The following is a 19,231-nucleotide window of genomic DNA, read 5'->3' as shown; positions in this document are numbered from 1 at the left end:
CCTGGAACTCAGGTGACATCACCCATCCTTTCCCATTTTAAGTAAAATCACCAGGTCCTTGACTCTGAGATGAACCCACAGCATTTAATCCTTCAGAAGAAACAGCAACAAGCAAAGGAAACATCTTCTGATTTTTATTGATTGCACATGAAAGAACAGTGATGTCCCCACAGCACCAAAGCACCTGAAGAGGGCACAACCACCCCTCCTCCAAGTGGGAAGCAGCTGGAAATCAAGAGCTTCAGAAAATGACAGTAAAAGGGATACAATTTATCCAGAATTAGATAAAAATGCAAGGAACTAATAATATTTAAGTTAACAACCATTTTTAAATAAGTCTACTTATGAATAAAGATGCACGTAAGTTAATAAGCTCTGTGAAATCTGAAAATGCAGGATTTCTAGGAAATAGAATTTCTTGCTGCAGCTTCTGGACTCCTATAGGGCCAGTGTAACCTCTGTCTACCTGAACACTCCAAAGCAACACTGGAGACAGTACCCTGCTAGATATTAAAATATGAAATACTGAACATTCTTTGATAGAAACAATTTAAAATAGTAATTTTTTTTTTTTTTTTTTTTTTTTTTTTTTGCTATAGAGAGTAAACAGATAACTCTTACTAATGGTATTAGAGACTTAACAGAAACAAGCCTTGTCAAAAGTAATTTAAGCTCCAAAGGTAGTCTCTGAGAAAGGGCTTGAAGGACTTTTATAAAAACCCTTAAAGGATTTCTATAAAATTCCTTTGAGGACTTTTCTAAAATCCTTCACAATGTAAATCTCTTATGTAGAATATATATTTTAGTGGTATTTTATTAACATATTGTATAACTATCATATAATTAATCATATAACTATAAATATGAATAATAAGCCCTGTAGTGATCACCTGGGGCAGGACAAGCTATTACTGGGTGGTGTAGAGGGCAGGGACTCTGCTCATCTCCCACAGTTTGCCAAGACATTCCATCCTTTTTCCAGGAAAACTATTTGCTGGAAAATGCAACCTAAGCTATATTTTGATCAGTTTATCTGATCCAGTCAAACATGGGCCCAGCAGTGGCCGTGAGGTCAGCAAAGGGCTTGTGCTGCTGCAGTTTGAGGACCTGCTGCTTCTTCAGCACCAGAAATGTGTAAAACATGGCTGCAGCTTCTTTCCGGCTCTTCCTCCGGCACAGCTCCCAAAAACTGAAGGAACAGACTCCTGATCTCTTCAACTGCTGCATGAGGGAAATGAGAAATCAGTCAGGTCAGCTCCTCTGCCAGTAAAACTGGAGTCCATGGAGTCCAAACAGAGGGCACTGCACAGAGGGAATATCTCTGCCTGAATGCCTCAGATGGGATCCAATCTCCATACAGTCATGGAAGCACACACTGGTTTGGGTTGGAAGGGACCCAAAGACCATCTCATTCCCCCACCCTGGATACCTTCTACTAGATGAACTTCATCTAGTTCCCAGCCCCATCCAACCTGGCCTTGAACACTTCCAGGCATGGGGAGTCCACAACCTCTCTGGCTATCTTTCACCTGTGTTTATAGAAGTGGCTCTTAACATTTAATGCCATAATAGCATTGGTACTTATGTGTGCTACTAAAATCTACAATTCCACTGAATTCCATTACACCAGGAGCGCTTCCATCATGCTTTGTGATTGGTAATAAATATCCTTGAGTAATTCTGTGGTTTCAGAGTTATCTCTTGTTTTTTAAAGGTCATACTCAGAGGTAAATATTTATTTATTATTTGCACAGAACCTTTGAAATATGTTCCAAAAAAAAGAGCATTTAGAACATTCTAGTAATTCCAGCAGCTGTGGAAAAGAATACACATCAAGCACCCAGAATCCTGATTTTCCACAGAAATACCAAAAAAAAAGCACATCCTGTAAGTGAGAGACAGAGACACAATGGACAGTAGAAGGAAGAGCTTTTCTAATATGGTCCAGCTGAAATCACCACCAGCTTTTGGTATCTAATAACAAAATCCAGCACTGGTACCTGTAAAGTTTTTTGTAACTGCAGACTTCTTTTGCGCCATCTTATTTCTTCACTGTCTTTCCTGGTTTCCTCCTTGAGAAGAAGCAGACAGAAAGTTAGTCAGGGTGTGTAAGAAGTCACACATCATGAGAAAAAGGACAGGAGTTCCAGCCTGACTGAAAATCCAGATGGAGATCAGCATCTGGATGGCCAAACTCAGGGAATCTGGAGCCTCTGACACCTCTGTGCTCACACGAGGTTGTGTGAAACAAAGGAAGGAATGGGACCTGTGTGCTTTGTGCTACAGAAACAGCTCAGGTGCAAGAGGCCATGGATGTGCTCCCAGTGAGGCAGCTCCACAGCCAGGTGGGACTCTGTGGGACTGGGATTCTCAAAGGATTTGTACTGGCCAGGGGCTTAAAGAGGTGTTCAAATATTTGGTTCAGGCTTAGCCTCTGAAGTCTGCAGCTGACTGCCCTGGTTTCAGAATACCTGAGCATCCTCAGAGCCAGCAAGGTTGAAATTACTTCCTTCTCACAGGAAGCAAAAGTCCCTATAAATTCATGATGGTTTTTTTGGGTTTTTTTTTGTTTTTTTTTAAGAAACATGGCTCTCTTCTGAAATAAGCCAAGGCCATCAGCTTAGGATACACACCTTTGGCACTTCCACCTGTGCTTCCAGCTGTGTTTCAGCTTCCTGGCCCAGGGAATTTTTTGAGCTCCCAGAAAAAGCTGTTCCATCCTCCTGTGAGCATGAAAAAGACAATCACTAGGCCTGACCATTTATGCACACAGTGCAATTCTCATTACACAGTTCTGCTCAAAGAATTTATTGCAATGGTAAGTTTTTAAAAACTAGTTAATAGGTGCTATTTCTCCCATGCTTTTCCTGATACAGGGAAGTACCTTGCTGTAGGATTTATCCTATAGATGAATCTAAACCTATGGCCAGAGTTCAGGCATGGAGCACATGTTTTCTGCTGCCATTAGCTCCAATTTCATCACTTTTTAACATTAATGAGCCTCATTTTCTAAAGAATACCCTTTAGCATAAATGAAGATGTAAAAAATATTGCTTAAGTATTTCCTCAATATGAGACGCAAAAGATAAGTTTTATCCCTTATAAAGATTATATTTGTCTCTTCAGTACAATATTTCATATTTAATATTAAGCTCTCATTTATATGCAGTGATTAAACTGTAATCTATGCTGATTAATAAACATTTTAATTCATCATTCATTGTGGGAGTTTACCAAATTATAATTAAAATGTCATCACACAAGCTGCTCTCTTGACTGGCTTTAGCATCTTTCCAAACATTAGTAATTTCTTAACGTGTTTTAAATGGAACTTTAGAAAAAAAGTGGAATCAATAGACACACTTAGGTCTCTAGAACTGAGGAAAACTACTCACTATAATTTCACCATAGTTGTCATTGGTTTCATTTCTGTCATTCTGTGATGTCAACATAAAGGAATCATTTCCAGTTTTTCTCTCAGTCTTGGAATGAGCTGGCTCCTCTAGGTAACTTGGCTCTTCTACTGGCAGCATCTCTGTATGAATAGAAAACCAAGGTTGAGGAGGCAGTTACTGTGAATCACTGTCCTTAAAAAAATCCCACTGAAAACCAAAAATCACACTCAAGTTCAGAGTCTTTGAGAGGAAGAGCCAGAATAAGCAAACACTGAAGAATCATCATTCCCCAACAGGAACATAGAAAAAGAACCTTCCAAGGCAGGTTTGCCTTTTCTGAAAGTTGACCTTTATGGACTCAATGGAGGTGGGTTTGTTAATTAATTTTTGAGGCAGGTTAGGTTCCCAGCAGAGCAAAGGAGTGCAAATGGATACATCTTTCACAGAAGAACTAAAATGGAACACTTCTTCTTGCCTAATATTAACCAAACACATGTTCCAGATACAAGTAGAACTATTTACATTAATTTGGAAATTTGGAGAGCAGTCTGATTAAGCTTAGAATAAGTGGAAAGTTTGTGGTTTTTAAATAATATTAAAAAAAGACCCACAAGCAACATTACCCAAATCTGCAGTTTCAGAGATACTTAGATAAATCAAAGATGAAACCAAAAATATCTCCTTATGCCACAAGGAAGAAAAGACTTGTGTTTCATTTTCTAAGAAACAAAAGAACAGTAAAGTAGTAATTTGTGGAAGACTGCACACAAATACCTCTTGTTTCTCTCAAACATCATGTAGAAAATATTTCCTAACAGCTAATTCTGCACAACAGAATTAAAACATTACCTGTAGTATCTTGCTCTTTTCTCATTTCTTTCATTTCAGACATCCTCTGTATTCCATTTGCTCTCATCTTAAATCTGTCAGTCTTGAAGCATTTTTCAAACAACTGAAAATAATTATTTTTCCTATGTTTGCTTTCAGAGTATCGTGTCAGATTGTTTGCAAACATCAACACAAAGATATGAATATGAGCTGTATGTTAGTGACTGCAACCCAGAATTTCAGTATTTGAATTAGGTCGCTCTTAAAATCTGCATATTATTTTTTGTTTCTTTAGCAATAGCTTTCTTCAGCTCTGACATAATTCCATTAAAAAATATGTTAGGAGCAGCTTGGACCATTTTTCTTGAAGCCAGACAGTAAGTAAAGATGAAAGAAAGAAACATCTGCAGTTTTCATCCTCTTAAAGAGCAAGTTGTAATTCTGCAGCTGGACTCTAAGTGGTGAAGCTGCGCTGCTGCAGTGAACCCTTCCAAACCCATGAGCAATATCTTAATAATAATGTCTGATGTACCTTTAAAGTAAATATAAACAAAATGTTTCAAATTGAAGAGGAAATAAACCAGAAAACAACACAACAAAGGAGAAAGTATAAATGAAATGGACAGAAAAGTAAAAAGTTGTGTCTCAGCATAAGATCAGCCAGGTGCCAGTGTGTGAAATGAAATGTCAGCTCTTGTGTTCCTTTTGCAATTTTTCACTCGTTGGAGTGCAGGAGGTTAGGGTTGTGGCCCCACAGATGATGAAACAATTAGTGTGAGTGTGCAAACCATGAGGTGTCCAGCTGACCTGTACTGCAGAGCAATGCTCAGTGCACACCTGCAGCCAGCTCCAAGTTCGGATCAAACAGAGTCTGCAAAGCCTCTCTCAGTCAGATCCCAGCTCTGCAACAATCCTGGCCCCACAAGGAACTGATCTTTACCTTTAGCAGCTGAGCATGAACCACAGGCTGTGCAGGATAAAACAGGAGTTTGTCCACACCTCCCCACTCCTTCCACATCATGGTTTTCTTGGTTGGGGGAGCGAGGTCCAGCGTGGCCAGGAGGTCTGTGCAGTTGGTGAGCTGCTTGTAAATGGTCTGGCAGCTGAGCTCCTTCTCTGCATCCACCAGCAGCTTCCTCTTCCTTTGGTTTTTTTTCCTCTGGGTGACAGCTACATAAAGCAAGTATTAATAACAAGTTTTAAGGCCTATCCCTAGGACATAAAGCACACGAAAAAAGCCCAGTGAATCAACCTGACTGCCAACCTTCTGAACACTGCCTAGACTTGAAAATCAAAGTACAAGTGCACAGGCCATTCCTTCAAAAGTTTCTATGAAGTTTTCACTCTTTGTATTCTTTTGCTGGAAATTCCCTTATGTTTAATTGTGGAAGACAAATGACTCTTTTAATAAAGAACCCAGAGAATTTAATGAGAACACACAATAGAGCAATGAGACTGAATAAGCTGTCTTTAATCCATCAGGAAGTTAAGTGCTCCAGGAAATGCTGATGCACTCAAGACGTTGCATTGCCTCATAATTAATATCTGTATTTGTCAGTTTAATCCTTTAGCAATTTAATCATGATGGAAACACAAAAGAAAGACACAGATTAGTTATATATCCATAACTTCCTGGATATTATTTGGGCAGGCCAGAAAATTCCAATATTGTAAATATTGCTGTCAACATGAGCTTGTTTATTCATGAACAGCCACCAGTGTGATAGTGGACATTTAGATTTCCTCCACAGAGGAAACATAATACTTTCCCCCTTGTATCTTGTTAAAAGTTCACAAACCAATGTCTTCCAAAGGCTTGCAAGTTTTAGGATTGTGATTTTAAATATAAAAGTCACTGATGTGTCATTGGCAATTAAAGTTTTTCAGGTGAATCTTCAGTACTACTTCTGAGGCCAAGCTTGAAATGCTACCAGAGCTGAAGAGCAACAAAACTTGGTACATGGAAGAAACTGCAAGTAAAGATTTGGGCTGTTGAGATAAATTAACCAGACACAGGGTTTGTATAATATTTACTGAAAATGGAACTCTGACAGCAGGAGCAGATGAAATCTAAGGTAGAAATAATCTATATTGCAGGTATTTTCACTACTAAGAAGCAAACCAAACCTAGTTTAATGTGAACACTCATCAGAAACTCATCAGTTTCTAACCTGTATCATCAATTGGCTCAAGCACAAATCCTTCTTCCTGGAACAAAAGGATTGTCTCATTCATTGTCTGGTTTGCATCTTTAACGGTGGTGTCTGCACAGTTAGACTCAACTGCAAAAAAACCCAGCAAATAACCCAAATTAAAAATTAAAAAAATACAATATGGGCTAATTTCTCAATCACATGACAGAGAATGATATCAGGCAAAACCAGTGAGAAATAGGAAACTGCGGTTTTGTTTATTATCTCACTTATGTCTGCCAGTTCCTTCTCCTGTGTGTGCCCTGCACACTTCACTGATCCCAGAATGACCAGGCTGTAAAAGAGACAGAAGAACTGATCTGGAGAAAAAAAACACCCAATAGAAAGGGTTTAGGGGCAAAAGTGTTTAGTTTCAATCACTGTTTGTTTCTAGTTCCAGGCAAGTGCATGGCAGTTTTCTGTCAACAGAAAGGGAACAAGTAGCACCAGCAATAGAGCAAAGAGAGGCAAGGGCCACTCTATCCCTTTAAAGCTGTTCCAGAATTCTCTATTTTAAACTAACAGTCTGATGGGGGAGTAAAGATTTAAGAAATAGTTATCAAAGCTTAATTTCTTTCATCAATATCAAAAGAAGATTAACACCTTTATGAGCTACTTAAGTGTCATTTGTGGTAGAAATATGAAGGCAGAAATAGAAGCACAGAATTGTTTCTGTTGGGAAAGACCTTTTAAGCTCTCACTAGGAAAGTTCACTGTTACAGGGCAGCCTTTTTTTGGGTTTCTTTCCCCTTCAAAAGGGACATCATGCTGTGAGCAGCAGGGTGGACCAACAGCATATCCAACAGGATGTCACATGAAGGTGTTTCTAAGCAATGTCAAGTTACAAATTTGGAATCCCTAAATCAAATAAAATCATCCTAAAATGGTGGATGAAGCAGTTTAGGGTTGGGGGGGGAAGTAAAATAAATGAAGAAAGGGAAAAGGCACAAGTACACTACAAAAAGCTGAATGTAAATGACACCAGGCATTAACACAGGAACAGAGGGTTTATGTGAGATGGAGCAGACACTGCAAACTCACTGGCTGTGCTGTTCTCTGGCAGATCTTGTGACAAAGGACGTGCTTCCTCCACATCAAGAATGTCTTTATCTAGGACATTTTGCTCATCCCTCAACAGGATTTCTTAAATGCAAAACACATAGTTTTAATCATCCTAAGCCTTAGTAGTCATGAAATAGCCTGATGCAGCCTAATGTTAGTCAAGGTTAATACTCTGCAAAGAAAGCAAGCTCAGATTCTGCAGCTGGCCATCAGTGGTACAGCTGTCTGCAACAGCACACAAAGGAGGGGATTAGTCCCAAGTTTGAGATTTCCACCTTTTTTATGGCCAAATAATGGCCTTGACAGTGTTAACAGGTATCAATATGTAAGGTTTACACAAATACTCTAAGCCATAATGATGTAGAAGCTACTTTGCTGCCTTACAACAGTAAGGATAAAAATGCAGCATCATTTCACCTTTGAAAACAGAAATCAAATTGTTAAACATTAAAGCATAAATTTAATGCCTTTAATTCTAAAAAAAATGAAATACAGCCTTTAAACCAATTTGACTAGGCAGTATCTAAGTGACCACAGATTTAGTGAAAAAAATATGTATGAAAACAACAAATAACACAGAATTTATGTTTGGCAACAACAGCTTTGGTGCTTTCTTGACTGTTTTCCTGTAAGAATAAAAATATTTGGAAAGGAACTGATTCTGTTTGCCCATGGCAAATTCTACCAATCATATCTACTGCATCCTCCTCATCCCCAAAATTGTCATTCTGGAAGGAGTAAACATCTTCATGCAGCACAGATTTGTCTTCACTGGTGCTGGCTGAGTTGGGATCAGCCACCAGACTGTTACTGCTCGACAGGACACTGCCCTCAAAGAAGCTCTGTCTCCTCAGTGCAGCTGCTTCTTCATCTGAGGGAACACACAATTCCTGATCACTAATCTGCCTGATTTTGGAAAACCAGATTTATTAATTTCCTAATTTTTCAAGTAATTTGTAAAAGATGGCAAGACATCCCATACCTCAAATGGAATAAACAATAAACAGTGTTATCTAATTTAGTAAAATTGGTTTGGTTCTCAGTCTCTGACACCAGATTATATTGCTTACACAGAATTTTAAACCTAAGACAGCATGATAGGCCAATCAGCAAAAGCATGAAACAAATGCACCTTCAATCATAGCTTTTTCCCATGTGGAAAGGCCTCACATAAAGGTTTCACATAAAACACACTTCCCCTTATGAAATACTTCCACTTTCTCAACTTCTCTCACCAAAGTTTCTATCACAGAGAAGTATACTGCTGTCATAATCCTCTGTAAGTGTGATTTCTTCAGGTTTGCTCTGATTCAAGGTAAAATGTTCAGCAACATCAATGGCCCTGATGAGAAAAATGTTATAAAAATATAGGATGAACTGAAACTCATTGAGCATTCAGCTGGAATGTGAAAACTAGTTTCTACACGGCCTTCAATCCTGGAATTTTATCAGAAGCCCCCATATTTCTCCATTCTCTTTTGTCAGTAAACTTGGGCTTTTGTAATATTGTTCCCATCCAAGCCCTGAAATTTACCAGACCCTTGTCAGAAAGCAACAAATTAGTGGAACATCTTTTAAATCAAATGACACAAGTCTTTGGGCAGGCAGAACAGGCTCCTTTATAGAGTCAGCACACCGAGGCACTTGAATAAAGTGTATTATATTGCAGCTGTACTTACAAAATAATAAACCCTTACTGATCCCATCAAACTGTATTTATGAGGAGGTACAGAGCAACCCTCGGTGGAAATCTCTTGTCCTGGACCTTTGGGGCATCAGAGCCATCAGAAGCATGACTTAGTCTCCTGCTTTTTATCAGTTTTCTACATTAATGCTGCTTTGTGTAAAAAAAGCCTAAGAAATATGCTGGCTTTTTCTCAGGAGCCAGGCTGACTATTGCTGATAAAACACCCCAGCCCCAGAGAGCAGTGGAGCAGAAACAAAGTTGCCCAGTGGAACGTGCAACACTGTGTGGTTACTGGCCACAGCTTTCAGTATTAGTACTATTTTTTGTCTCTTCTCTTGAGGTTCAGAAAGCTGTTTGCATCCTTCACTCAGATAATTTAAAATCCTGAAGTCTAAGTTCAAGACATTATTTCATTGTGAAGGTCTGTTATTAAAGGAAAGCTACCAAAGCACAACGTCTGTGGCTGTAGCCTTGTAGATTTCAGAATTTAGGAGAATTCAGTTATTCAATTGAAACAAACACATCTCAGTCTCAATCAGACAACAGCAAGTATAGCTTTTACTTCTGAAAATACTAAAAGAATGAAAAAAAAACCTAGGGAAGCATTTACTTTACATCTGGTAGTGGTGCTTCAAAATCATGAAATTCTTCAGGTAATGTAATGGACTGATAAGCAGCCTCAAAGTTCTCTGCTGGAAGGTCAAGAAGCCCTAAAATAAACAGACAACATAACAAAATAAGTATCAATAAAATAAAATAAGTGTTCTCTCCCAAGTAGGTATAATAAACCTATAAACCTGTCAGGAGAGGCTGCTGCCATTCTAAATCACAGAAGGGTAAAGCTTAGGCACCCAAAAGTGGAATTTCAGTTTCCATGTCCTTAAGATGATCTATTTTTTACAGACAGATACAAAAGAGTCTGCTGTAACAGGACCTGAAATATGTAAGTACTTGTGTTGGTGAACAGCTGCTTTAAGCCCCTGGAAGGTTCTCCCAGCTGATGTTTAGCCCAGAGTCTTTCACTGTGTTTTCCTTTCCTCTGCTCTGTCTCCATAACACTGTTCTCCAGCATTAAAGAATTATGTACTCAGACTGAAATTACTTGGGAATTAGAGAATCCTGGAAAAATTCACATCAGGAGGGATTTCTCAAGGTCATCCAACCCAACCTTTTGCTCAGAACAGCATCAATTTCAAAGTCAGATCACCTTTGTCTATTTCTGTTGATGGTGATTTCACAGCCTCTCTGAACAGCCTCTTTCAGCATTTTACCACTTCTGCTGAGATCCTTCTCCCCCCCTTCTATTTAGGTAAAGTCTCTGTTGCTGCAGTGGTAACTGCTATGTATTTTTGAGTTATGTGGTGGTCTACAAGTTGCAATAGGATCAATCTCCAAAACAGCCACAAGTTGTGGCTGGCAGATTTCAGTTGGATATTAAGGAAAATTTCTTCACTGGAAGGGTTTTCAAACCCTGGCACAGGCAGCCCAGGGTAGTGGTGGAGTCACTATCCCTGGAAGGATTTGAAAGACATGTGGTATTTGGGGACATGGCTTAGTAGTGGCCTTGGCAATGCTGGGTGAACAGTTGGACTGGGTTTTGGAGGGCTTTTCCAGCCTAAATGATTCTGTGATTCTATAATTCTGTGATCATATCCTTGAGAATAATGCAGAGTAATTATTCACTATTTTGCAAACAGATCAGGTCACAAAACACATTAGAACTGGCAATATACACTGGTGTTCTAAGGCTTTTTTTAAGACAACAGTGCCTCCCATTTATTGCCTAAGTATGACAAACACAGAGCCTGTTGGAAAAGGCTCCAGTCATCTCAGTTCCCTTCTCCCTGTCTGCATGGCTAGAGCTCAAAACACACTGTCAGGTCTGGCACTGACACTGTTAGACATGTTGTTGGTGTCATCAGAAATTAAAATTAATTATCTAGCAATGGAGGCTGAACTCAAGCATCTTCTTGTAAACCCACTTAAGATACAGCTTCTGTTAAGGGAGTCAAAGACCTCAAATGGCACTAAATTAAGCAAAACTAAACACCAACAGAAGGCACCAATATGTCCAGTTTCCTTTGGGGTCAGTAATGTGTATTTAATAGAAATATCAAAACATTAACTTTTAAAATGCGAGCTGTACAGAACACAGATGAATAAACGCAGAATTTTGTATATACCTGGGCGAAAGGCTGTCTTCATTTTGGTCAGAGCTTCACTGCAGTCTGCCAAGAGGTACTTTGCTTTCCTGTGGTAAATCCGCACCACCCCCAGGAGTAAGTGTCCAGAGGTTCGCAGAGCGATGGCTAACTGTGAGAATTAAAAAAAAAAAAAAAAAAAAAAAAAAAAAGAATTAAAAAGTTGCTCAGGAGTTAGTATTTTTTGCAAAAACATTAAAATATTACACAGAAGTAACAGAGTTCTCTACAAGAGACCACCAGCTCCTCCCTATGACTCCTCAGGAGATCCCTCCTCATGGCACAGCCTACCTTTGGTGAGAGGATTTTTTGTACGGTGGCCTCTAAATTGCATTCAAAGACATGTGCCTTGGTGAGCTTCTTCTCCCAGTGGGCAGCCAGCCAGATTTTGGCCAGCGGCCCCCGTTTGTTGATGAGCAAATGGACGTAGAACATGGTGCCTGGCCAAAAGTCTTAGGCAAGCCTTGACAAAATTCCCTGAGCTCTCCTTCCCCTTGCAACAGGAGATGGGTCCTGGGGCACCAAGTAGGATTCGGGATTTAGTGGAATAGTGGAATCTGAGGGGATGGGGTGCTGTGGGGAAGGGGGAATTTAGTGGGATCTGAGGGAATGGGGGGACATAACCAGGCACTAAAGGGGATGAGAGGACTTATGGGATCTGAGGGGACAGGGCAGCCAGGCAGATATGGAGGGGATGTGAGGATTTAGTGGGATCCAGAAGGGCTGGGATCACCCATCTGGGTGCTGACGGGATGAGGAGAACCCCGAGAGCACTGAGGGAATGAAAGGGTTTAGCAGGGCGGGATTGGGCGGGATCCTTAGGGGATGGCTCAGGCTGGATTTAATGGTGCCTGAGGGGACCGGGGAATCCAGCAGGACCTGAGGGGACAGGGTGCCCAGGACGCCGAGGGGCCCTGGGGATTTAGTGGGATGTGAGGGGACGGGGGCCTGAGCAATGCCCGGAGGGGCGAGCTGGATTTAGCGGGATCCTGAGGGGCGGATGGGCACAGCCGGCCGCCGAGGGGCCGCGGGGGGATGAGCAGCCCCGCGGGGCTCCGGGGATGGAGGGATCCGGCGGCGCTGAGGGGCTCGGCGGGCGGGCGGACCCTCTGAGGCCTCAGCCGAGCGCGGGAGGCGCCGCGCGGGGCCCGGGCCGGGCCTGCCCTCGGAGCCTCCGCCACAGGCACGGAGCCCTCGGCAGGAGCTGCCGCTGGAACCGCTCCCTGCCCTTCCTGCCTTCACCGGCACTACCCGCATGTGCCCGGGAGCACGGTGCCGCACCCCTCGTTTAATGCTCATGAGCGTGGAGAGCAATCTCACTGTCCCCCATCCATCTGTCCCCCTCCCTCTCCTCTCTTCCTTCCTCTTGTCAGGAAAATTAATCCACGAACACCAGAGGTTTATGTCCAAAAAGGAGACAGAGCAGTCCTTTTACTTTATTCGAATAAAGGGAGAGGCCGTGGGGCATTCCCCGGGGATTTCTCGGATTTTTGGAGGACGCAGCCTGCTTTTATCCTATTTTCCCGGTCGCTTTTCCCTCTCTATTTCCCCGTTGGCTGAGGTACTCGAGAGGCACAGACTTCCTGGAACGCCTGACAACTGAGATTCCCCTCTAATGTATAACCCTCCCTTTTCATTTTTAATTCTTATACAATTCATATTTTTTCCCCATTGCTTCTTCCACCTTCCAATATCCAATTTCATTTATCAGCGAACCTACAGTTTGTTTGTTCGTAAAGGCAAATATCTTTTCCCATTCATCAATCAAGGAAATCCATCCCATTGTTTCTTTTATCTCTCTGTGCTGGTCTTATCTACCAGCAGACCCGCAGCTTATTTGTAAAGACAAATCCGACATTTCTCTCACTCTCATCTCCTTGTCTTCCCCTTCCCTGCTTCTTCTTCCCCTCCTCCTCCCAACACGTTTCACCCTTGACATTCCAAGAGCCCGTTTGCAGACACCGCCCCATCTCTTTCTCTGCAGGTGAGCAGCTCCTGCGTGGCTCCAGACACGTCTGATAAAATTCCCCTGGCGAAGGAAATTCGCAGAAGGAAAACCAAACAAAAAAAACAAAACCAAAACAAAACGAAAAACATTAAAAAAAACAACAAAAGCACCCACCCAAAAACCAAACCGAACCAAAACAAAACAAAACAAACAAAGCAACAACAAATAAACAAAGCCTCAGGTCGGACCTCTGAGCAGAGGGGGAAGGCGAAAGGTTCATAGTCATCCATCTGTGTCAGCTCCAGCCACCCCTGAGAGAGGACAGTATGTTTGCACACTTCGGTGTCACCAGCCAGGAAAAAAATAGTTTGTCACCCTCGGGTTCGTGCTTTCCATGTTTTATATTCAGGCAAAACACAGCGAGGCTCCCGTTGCTCCCAGGCACAGCCCGGAGCATCAGCTGTTGCCATATCACAAGGCACCTGTGGTTTTCCCTGTCTCCCTGGTGTTAGCTGAAGATAAAGAGATCTTAATTATCACCAGAAAAGTGCTGAACCTCATCCCAGTGTGGCTGTACAGCTGGCTGTAGTGGCAAGCAGGGCTCCATCCCTCCAGCTGCCTTTGGGCTGGGGGTCAGACACTTGGGGAAGGAGAGGGATTTTTGCTATAAACCATCCTTGGAATGGTGTATCCACAATGGGGACTTGCAGGAACCTCCCACGAGCCCCAGAGCAGGTATCCACTGCTCTTCCAGGGCACCAAACCTGCCCTGAGAGAGGGGAACCACCCTCTATGATGATGCCCACTCCAGCCCTCCCCAGCACCAAGGCTGATGTCCAGCCCTGCCTGCCTTGCTGGTGGCAACAGTTCCCCAGAGCAGTTTGCAGGATCAGAAACACCCCCATCCATGGGGAGCACTGGGATGTTATGTTTGGGGTACAAGGGACTGGCAGTGACAGGCAGGGAGGCCGTGATGTGCTGGGAACCTTTGGTGCTCCCAAACTGCTGGATCTCTCGGTGATGTAGAGCCAGCTCCTGAATTGCCTGGCTGCTTATTCCCTGACCTCTGAGTCACCTTGAGCCGTGCTGGCTGCGTGTGCTTGCTCTGCCATGGGATGCTGTGAATGCTAAGGAGGCAAGAATGGAACTTCACCTCAGTGGTGAGGCTGAATAGGGGTCAGCACTGCCAGTGGGCACCAGACAGCTGTGCACTCCCCAAAATTAGGCTGTGCTGCACAGGGCTGTGTTAGGAAACAGAGCCAGGTCCACAGCCTGTCTAGCTCCATCACATTCCTACTCCTGCTGTCCTCTTCTGCCTGCCTGAGGCTCCCATTTGCTGTCCCTCTCATCCATGTTCAATCATTTTGTCTGAGGAGTGACATGTTCCCATCCCTGGTTCCGTCTGGCTCCTTCACCCTATTCCATCTCCCAGACTTCTTCCCTCCCTCCTCTTTCCTTTTCTTTCCAAGTCGTCTGTCTCTCCCCTCCAGCACTCCTGCAGTTTCATTGTGAATTTTGGCAGTGCTCCCTCTGACCTTGGCTGTCTCCCTCCTCTCTTTGCTCCTGCACTGGCAGCATAGATCTTGGCTGTCTCAGTCTCTCCTCCCCTCCCTAAGTGCCAGCACCTTGGGCACAGAGTGGCCTTTGCCAATCCCCAGCCTCATGCTCAGCCACTCAGGATCAGACTGGGGAAGGTTTTTGGGCTACCCGAGGCCCCTTCAAAGGCTTGGGGTCCCCTCCAGCTCCCCTCCAGCAATGGCAGTGGGATCCTGGGGCAGCACAGTGCAAGCAGAATGCATCCCTCCACCTCACCCATCACAGGTTGATGCACTGCTGTGGGACTGGGGTGCAGGAGCAGCCCCCCAGGCAGCATGGAGCCCTGACCCCATGCAGGCTCAGCCCTGTCCCTGTATGAAGGTAGGTGGGAGGCACAACATGAGTGCCTCTGCTTCTGGCCCACAAATCCCCATCCTGGCCGGGCTCCTGGCCTTGGCATCCCTGGGTGCATGGGCAGCCACAGGGCTTGGGTGCACCAGAACAGAGGGCTTGACCACAGCTCTGCTCAGGAGCAAACTGGTGGCAGTTCTATCTTCCCGGGGAATTTGGAGATGGTGAGGCAGCAGATCTGCTCCTGCCCATCTGTTCACAGTGATATGCCTTCCTGCTCCAAATCCATCTTTTCCTGCTGATTTGGGACAATCTGTGTCCCATGACCTACTTGTCTCCAAGCATCTCCTGCCTTTCTGTGGAGTGGGTTGGTACTAAAGCCTCTCTAAATGTAGTTAATGTGTCAGGAGGCACTTACATTTATATTTAATTCTGCTTCTTTCTCAGCCCACTTCTGGCTTCATCTCTGGGGACACTGTGCTGGGAAGCCTCTGTGTGTCATAGAATTACAGAGTCACGGAATGGTTTGGGTTGGAAGACACCTTACAGATCATCTCATTCCAATGGCAGATCCATGCCTCTCCTGCAGCTCAGAGACTGGAGGTGCCATGTGTTGGTCTAGAGGATTCCAGTCACCATCATGGATAGACACTGAGCCTGGATTGTGTTGCACCTGTGCAGCCCTCAGAAAATTCCACACTCTTTATTTGTGTGGCATACCCTAAAACTCTCTGATCCTTTTTTACCTGTTTTAGCTGTATCTGACAGAGACTTCAGAGAAAATCCCTGCCCTGTCATGACACAGGTGGAAGCAGATTCCCATCTGACATCTCCACGCTGAGCAGTGCCCAGACCCTATGGGTAACACAGAGCCCAGTGTAGCTGCAGAGGAAAGCACTGTGTGCAGGGACAGAGTTCAGGACATGCAGGGGACAGGTTGCAGGGCACAAGGGGCATCCCTGCAGCCCCAGCACTGAGCTCATCTAGCACCCACAGCACTGGATGTGCTTGGGGAGATGCTGGAAGCACGTGAAGGTGTTGAAGAGAACAGCAATGTGATGGACAAATCTTCCCGGCAGCTGTCAACAGCCCACCCGCTATTGCTTGGGATTTGCATCCACATCTCCAGGCACTGCTCCAAATGTGGAAATAGACCACGTTGTATTAACAAACGAGGGAAAGTCTGTGGCTGCCAGCAGGTCGCTGCTAGGGCACGTGTCTGGGTCTTGTGCCAGGTCAGGGAGAAGAAGGCACTGATATGAATGCTCTTGGAAAAATGGTATAAATAACGTGTGGGGTGTGTGTGTGTGTGTGTGTGTCTGTGTCTGAAGGGGGGGCATTATGCCATGGGACTGCGGTGGGATTGTGGTGGGGCAGGAGCTCCTCTGTCCCAGGCTGGGGCATATCATGCCTCGCCCAAACGCAGATCAACCCCCACTTTCCCCAGGAATTTGGGGACAGGCTGGACAACGTCCATATGGGACCTCTCTCTACTGTCTTTGGGGCTGGGGATGCTCATGACGCAGCCCCAGTGTCCCCAGCCTAGCTCCACCTCGGGTCCCACAGGAGACTGCTGGTTTTGGGGGCACGTCCTTCAGGCAGACCCCCCCACAAAACCCACCGTGCTGCTCCGTCCTCTCCAAAGCCCCTCCCCACGCAGCCCCCGGGGTGCCCACGGAGGGTCCCGGCGCTGCCGGGGGGTGCACAGAGGGGTCCCTGTTGCACAGGGTACGTGCGCAGCAGGTGCCGGTAATGCACCAGGGCGTGTGCATGTGAGTGCATGTGTGTGCCCCCCGTACGTGTGTGTGTGTGCGTGTGCGTGCGGCGGCCGTGCGCGACCGCAGCTCGGGGCACCCACCGCCCGCCCCGCGGCGGCACCGGCACCTGCACCTGCCCGGGGAGCCGGGGAGGCGGCGGGGGTAGGCAGCCCGACGCGGGGGACCGGGAGACGAAACGGGGCAGCTCGGTGCGGGTATCGGCGGGGAGGGAAGACAGAGCGGAGAAGCGGGAGCGGAGCCCGATGCACGGGGCCACAGCCCGGTGCGGGAGCGGGGAACCGGAGGGCAGAGCCCGGCGAGAGAAGAGGGACCGGTGAGGGGCAGTTCAGTGGAGTCACAAGGACATAGGTCCCAACAGGGGGTTTCAGAGGATTCGGGAGGGTGGGTCGCGCAGTGAGAGTCTGGTTTTGGAAACGGGAGAGGCAGGTGGGACGACCCGGTTCGGAGAGGCAGGTGCGGGTTCAGGGAAGGAGAGCAGTCCGGTCTGGGGGTCGGCTCCAGGGAAGGGGGACAGTCCGGGCGGGGTCTCAGCCCCGAAGATAGCTCGGTTCGGCTAAGCGGGATCCCAGGAGGAGCAGCCCGGTTCGGAGACCTGCCGGGTGGGGTTAGCATCCCGGTCAGGGGAAGAGACTCCGGGGAGGGGGAAGCATCCCGCCTCCGGGGTTCGGCTCTGGTTTGGGGAAGCATCCCGGTTCGGGGACCCGACTCCGACCCAGAGGAGCATCCCATCCCGGTTCGACCGCTCACCTTCGGCCGCGCAGGCCGGCGGCGGTTCCATGGCGTCCCCGCGGGCGGCGGAGCTGCGGAGCCCGGACGAGGCGGCGGTCGCGGGTGCGGGGGCCGGTGCGGGTGCGGTTGCGGGGGGGCCGGTGCCGGCGGGCCCGGGGCTGGCGCTGGCGCTGGGCTGCGCCCTGGGCGGCGCGGCGCTGGTGGTGCTGGCGGGGGCCGTTCCGCGGGCGGCGCGGCCCGACCCCGCCGTGCCGGCGCGGCAGATGGAGCGGCTGGAGGCTCGGGCAGCGCGGCTCCGCGCCCGCCTCGACCGCTGCACCGTGGCCGGGCTGGCGCTGCTGGCCCTGGGCGGGCTCCTGCTCGCCGCCCTGCTGCTGGCCGCCGCCGCCGCCCGCCGCCGCGCCCGGGCCGCCCGCCGCACCGGTGGCACCTACGGCTCGGTACGGCTGCGGCTGCGGAGGGTATCGGCGGAGGGGACGCGGGCGCTGCTCGAGAGCCAGCTGAGTCCCCCACCCCAGCCCCCCGAGGGGCCCGGCTCCTAGCCGTGTGCACCCCAGGAACCCCCCGCCGCTGGCAGAAACGGGACCCCCTTGCTGCACTCCAACACCGATAGCATTGGGTGAAACTTCGCCTACGCCAGCCTTCAGCCACCATTCTCACCTCCTTGAACCCTTTCTGGCTGGTGCTCTGGCCCAACAGCAGCGGACTGATGAGGCTTTGGGGTACTCCACTAGACTGCATGGCCCTGGCCTGAGTTGTTCTGCACCCCAGCACCGGGACAGCATGGCCTTGGGACTTCCTGTCACCTCCCCAGCACCTTCCTGGATGGGGTCCTGCCACCAGCATCAATGGCAGTGGTACAGTGAAGGCAGCCTTGGGATTGCTCTGCCATGGTCAGTTGCAGCCTGGGCTGGATGTGAGGCTGAGCTCCTTCCCACAGCCAGGACCTGACTGGTGTTCCTGACAGATTCATTTCTGCCATCAGTAACCATTTTTAGCAATAGTTTTCTCTAAAACTCTGGCACAGAGCTGGTGCTCGCACTGCTTTGGGCAGAAGAGGAGGCAGCAAGCATGCCCACCACCCATGGGGTGGGGTCCAGCCCCTGCCACCCCCCAGCCCTCACTCTCCACCAGCCCCATTCTGCACAGCAGGATGAAGGGCCAGGACACACACCTGCACTGTGTCAAGAATCCCACTATCACCAGCAGCCCTGGAATGGCCTCTTCAAAAACCATGGTGCTCTGTACAGAAGAGAGTGGATGATTCTCAGTGCCTCAATGTGACATGGTGGCTGTGTCCCATGCTGGCCTGGCAGTGCTGCTGCTGGGGTGTCCCCACACCAGCCTTTCTGCTCATTCAAGGACCATTATCTGTGGTGTGAAGGCAAGATTGCATCTCGGGAATTAAACATGAAGCATCATTAAAGCACAATATTCTGTGGAAAGAGAAATGGGTATGAACAATTTGCTGGAAAAGGGAAATAATTGTCCCACTGGAAAATGCAGACCCACAAAAGGTGCTGT

General features: G+C 46.8%; 2 protein-coding genes across 3 annotated transcripts; one reads left to right on the top strand and one right to left on the bottom strand.

Annotated features, from left to right (window-relative positions):
- Positions 1–117: 117 nt before the first annotated feature.
- Positions 118–13,717, bottom strand: RAD21L1 (RAD21 cohesin complex component like 1). 2 transcript variants are annotated; one of them, XM_079321762.1, is made up of 13 exons: positions 13,562–13,717; positions 11,348–11,477; positions 9,775–9,874; positions 8,713–8,819; positions 8,163–8,348; positions 7,457–7,558; positions 6,395–6,505; positions 5,164–5,393; positions 4,245–4,347; positions 3,396–3,535; positions 2,634–2,723; positions 2,001–2,072; positions 118–1,221 (listed from the first exon to the last, which is right to left on the bottom strand). In XM_079321762.1, exons 1-13 carry the CDS (start codon positions 13,601–13,603, stop codon positions 1,030–1,032), a joined length of 1,605 nt encoding a protein of 534 aa, XP_079177888.1. In that variant the 5' UTR covers positions 13,604–13,717; the 3' UTR covers positions 118–1,029. The 2 variants fall into 2 exon arrangements, with proteins under 2 accessions (XP_079177888.1, XP_079177887.1); XM_079321761.1 differs by lacking the exon at positions 13,562–13,717 and adding an exon at positions 11,657–12,158.
- A 3,000-nt stretch (positions 13,718–16,717) lies between these two features.
- On the top strand, positions 16,718–18,249 carry TMEM74B (transmembrane protein 74B; the record flags this gene model as incomplete). Its single annotated transcript, XM_079321802.1, has 2 exons — positions 16,718–17,119; positions 17,740–18,249. The coding sequence occupies 2 exons, from the start codon at positions 16,718–16,720 to the stop codon at positions 18,247–18,249; spliced, it is 912 nt and encodes a 303-aa protein (XP_079177928.1).
- Between the last annotated feature and the right edge of the window lie 982 nt (positions 18,250–19,231).

Source organism: Erithacus rubecula (genome assembly GCF_903797595.1).
Source record: "Erithacus rubecula genome assembly, chromosome: 18".
Lineage (NCBI taxonomy): Eukaryota > Metazoa > Chordata > Aves > Passeriformes > Muscicapidae > Erithacus > Erithacus rubecula.
The sequence above is the reverse complement of the archived record's forward strand: the minus strand, read 5'-3'. Positions and strand labels throughout refer to the sequence as shown.

Coding starts and splice junctions, on each gene's coding strand:
- RAD21L1 (XM_079321761.1), bottom strand. CDS start 11,800: ATGTTCTACGTCCATTTGCTCATCAACAAACGGGGGCCGCTGGCCAAA. Junction 7,559..8,162: donor GGATGCAGTAGATATGATTG/GTAGAATTTGCC, acceptor TTTGCATTTAAG/AAATCCTGTTGAGGGATGAG. Junction 3,536..4,244: donor AAAAGAGCAAGATACTACAG/GTAATGTTTTAA, acceptor CTATTCATACAG/AGATGCTGCCAGTAGAAGAG.